We start from the raw sequence: 3713 nt of genomic DNA, 5'->3' as shown, positions 1-3713 counted from the left end.
TTCAACTTTTGTGAACTCTGATTCAGATAACACACCTTCTACTGTTATAACAACTTTTTGATGGCGACCTCCGAGGTAAGACTCAAACCACTTTTTCACCTCATTACGAACTCCCATTCTTTCAAGTTTTTGAAGAAGATAATCATGATTGAGACAATCATATGCCCTTGATTGATCTATAAATAAGCCTAAACCCAGCTTATCATCCTCCAGTATTTTTATTATTTCATGAGTAAATTGAAAAATGGCTGTGATCGGAGACCCCCAAGGTAACCATGTTGAGATTCACTAAATATTCTATTTCTTATACAAAATTCTAAAAGCCTTGCAGACATTGCTTTTTCAAATATCCTAGAAAAACTAGGGAGAAGACTTATGGGTCTATAGTTTTCAACTGCATTTTTATTACCCTTTTTAAAAATAGGTTTTATTAACGAATATTTCAGCTGATCTGGAAATATTCCAAATTTGAAAGAATTATTGTCAATATATGAAATCACGGTTTTCAGTTCATCGCTACAAGATTTGATCAGTGACAGAGGCACCTCATCATAGCCACTGCAATGTTTATTTTTGAAACTATTAATTATTTGAACAATTTCTTCAGGCGAAACTGGCGTGAGGGTGAATACTCCCATTATTTCCGGAGAAAAATTTACAAAAGGAATATCAGTGATTTCCTTAGCCAACTGTTGAACAAGCGAATCAAAAAATTTGGAAAATTTGTTTGACACGCAGAAGGTGACCCTTCAACACCACATTCATTGTTATAATTATTTCCTGTTACATCATTTACTATTGACCACATCATTTTGGATTTGTTATCTGAACTTTGGATCTTTTTCCCATAATAGGAAGCCTTGGATTTAACTAGAAGGGACTCATAGTTTTTCTTTTCAATTTTATAAAGATCATCATATATTTTATGATGAGTTCGCAGTAGTAGAAGATTATCTAATCTATTCTTACATTCCCTAATTTCCTGAGTTTCAAACATCTTTATGGAATCCACCTTCCTAACATGAACAAGTTTTTGAGGAAACTTCTCATGGAAGAGCAACAAAAATACATCCATAAAACTCTTCCATTGAGAATTCACATCACACTCAGCTGCCGCAAATACAGACACCCAGTCCTGCTCCCCCAGATCACTCCTGAAAGCCTCAATATGTTCAGGGGTAAAAAACCTTCTAAAAATTGGTTTACTTTTGTTAACTTTATGGAATTTCAAAGAAATTTTCTGACCGAAGTGATCCGATATTACAGTTCTGAGTATCTGCGATTCATATTCAGAGTAATGAAAACTGGTAAAAATATTATCTAAGCAACTACTACTGTTAATTGTTACCCTGGTAGGTTCATTAATGGTTTGAGTGAGTTCAAATGAACTCATTAAGGACAGAAAATCTATTTTATCACCTACATTTGTTGACTGCAAAAGGTCTATGTTGAAATCACCCGACACAATAATTTCCGGCCCCACACCAACTGAAGCTAGCACCATTTCCATCTTCTCAAGGAAAACATCCAAACTGCCGCCGCAGGGTCTATATACCGACAGAACGATCAACTTGGTCTTATTAATCCAGCACTCCACAGCCGCACATTCAAAATGGCCAATCACCGAGAAATCACTTAAGTCTTTTCTTTCTTTGCACTTCACTGATCTTCTTGTGTAGATTGCTGATCCTCCATGTTTTCCACTTTCACGACAAACAGAAGACATCAATATAAAGTCGTCAATATAACTATTCAGTTCATATTTCGCCTTCCAATGCTCAGTAATGCATAGTACTTGGCAGTCTTTATGGTATATGAGGAGAATTTGTAAAGAATTCAGAGCATTTCCCAATGATTGGACGTTATGATGGATAATGCTGTACCAATTTTTGGAGTTATCAATTTTTCTGTTCTTATTGTCAGTTATAAAAAATCAGATGAGGTTCGACTCTTTTCATAGGCTCGAAAATTGAATCTTCTGATCCCCACATTTTCCGGCCAAAATTCGGTGTCATAAAGTTCATCTTTATGTTTAAAAGGAACTTTGACCAAAAAGCTCTTCAGATCACCATGTTTCCCGGCCAAAGATAGCTCCTTAACTTCCACAGTTGTATCCTTGAAATTATTTTTGGATTTAATGTAATTTTTGACTTGCTCCTCGGTTACGTGAGATTTAACTCTGTTTATAAAGAACCAAGCCTTCTTTTCTTGACCTGTGAAACCATTCTGATTATTTTCGGTTTTACCTGTCCCATATCTCGTTTTTATATTCTTTTTTCTTCTTTTACCTACGGTTTTCCATTCCGAAGACATTTGCGTAGCTGGACTAGTTGTTCTGTTGCTGGTTTGTTCGCTTAAATTTTCACGAGATTTTTGTTTGTTTTGATTTACACTTAGGTTATTCAGGGAACTTGATTGTTTATGTTGAGTTGCGAGTACCGGAACTGAAACTCCCAGTTGATCTCTACCATGATCGTCAGTTGCAGATTGCCTAACTTCACTGCTCGATGGAATGACGTTCATGATATTTTCAATATATTGTTTATCACTTTTTTTGTTGCGTTTTATCTTCATTTCTCGAATAATCTCTTCTAAGCTTAGGTATTTGTAAACATAACGCCATCGAAATATTAGTCGATTTGTGTATGCATCATAAAGTTATTCTCTATAAAACATGAGCTTGCGAGCCAAATTCTGGTCATTTGCTCAAGGTTTTAATTTTTTACTTTAATATGAAGGAACCTGCGACTGAGGCTCATCGAATGCTCTCAAATACCTAAGTGAGGCCGCTTTTAGTGAAAAAACGGGCCGAGAGAAGGTTTTCGAAGATGTAGAATTGGAGGCATTACTTGATCAAGACTCGTGTCAAACGCAACAAGAAATGGCGGGATCATTGGGAGTGAAGCAACAAGCCAATTCAAAACGCCTGAAAGTCATGGGAATGATTCAGAAACAAGGAAATTAGGTGCCGTACGAGTTGAAGCCGAGAGATGTTGAACGGCGTTTGTTTGCTTTTGAATAGCTGCTTGCAAGGCAAAGACGGAAGGGATTTCTGCATTGCATTGTGACTGAGGACGAAAAATGGGTTCATTACGATAATCCCAAACGGAGAAAATCATAGGGATATACCGGCCCTGCTTCCACGACGACGGCCAAACCGAATATTCACAGTTCCAAGGTCATGCTCAGTATTTGGTGGGACCATCTCAGCATAGTGTATTATGAGTTATTTAACAATCACAGGCGATCGTTATCGAACTCAATTAATACATTTGAGCCGAGCATTGAAAGACAAACGGCCGCAATACAACGACGGACATGATAAAGTGATTTTACAGCATGACAATGCTCGACCTCATGTTGCGAAAGTGGTCAAGAGATTGCAGAAATATATGCCGTTCAACGCGTGCATATCAAGCTCAAGTAATATCAAGTAGCTTGATATCAAGTCAAGCAGTAAATATCTAAAATCAAGTCAAGTCAAGATCAAGTATGTAATTTATCACGAGCTTGATATTCAAGTCAAGTAGTTGGTTAAAATGTCAAGCTACTTGGCTTGATGAATCCCTATGAGACATTTTTTTCAATATGTCGAAAAAAAGGATTCGATCTAATCAAAAATCAATATATAATGTATATGCACAAATATAATTCGAATAAAAGAGCAACGACGTTTTCTAGAAACCTAACAGTTCAAAAGATTATCGCATTCT

At 36.5% G+C, this 3713-nt stretch overlaps 1 protein-coding gene across 1 annotated transcript; it reads right to left on the bottom strand.

Annotated features, from left to right (window-relative positions):
* Nucleotides 1-1923: 1923 nt before the first annotated feature.
* LOC123686178 lies at nucleotides 1924-2574 on the bottom strand. Its single transcript, XM_045626187.1, has 2 exons — nucleotides 2289-2574; nucleotides 1924-2213 (listed from the first exon to the last, which is right to left on the bottom strand). Exons 1-2 carry the CDS (start codon nucleotides 2572-2574, stop codon nucleotides 1924-1926), a joined length of 576 nt encoding a protein of 191 aa, XP_045482143.1.
* Nucleotides 2575-3713: the final 1139 nt, after the last annotated feature.

Source organism: Harmonia axyridis, chromosome X, assembly GCF_914767665.1.
Source record: "Harmonia axyridis chromosome X, icHarAxyr1.1, whole genome shotgun sequence".
NCBI lineage: Eukaryota > Metazoa > Arthropoda > Insecta > Coleoptera > Coccinellidae > Harmonia > Harmonia axyridis.
Note: the sequence above shows the minus strand (reverse complement) of the source record. Positions and strands in the feature narration are given on the sequence as shown.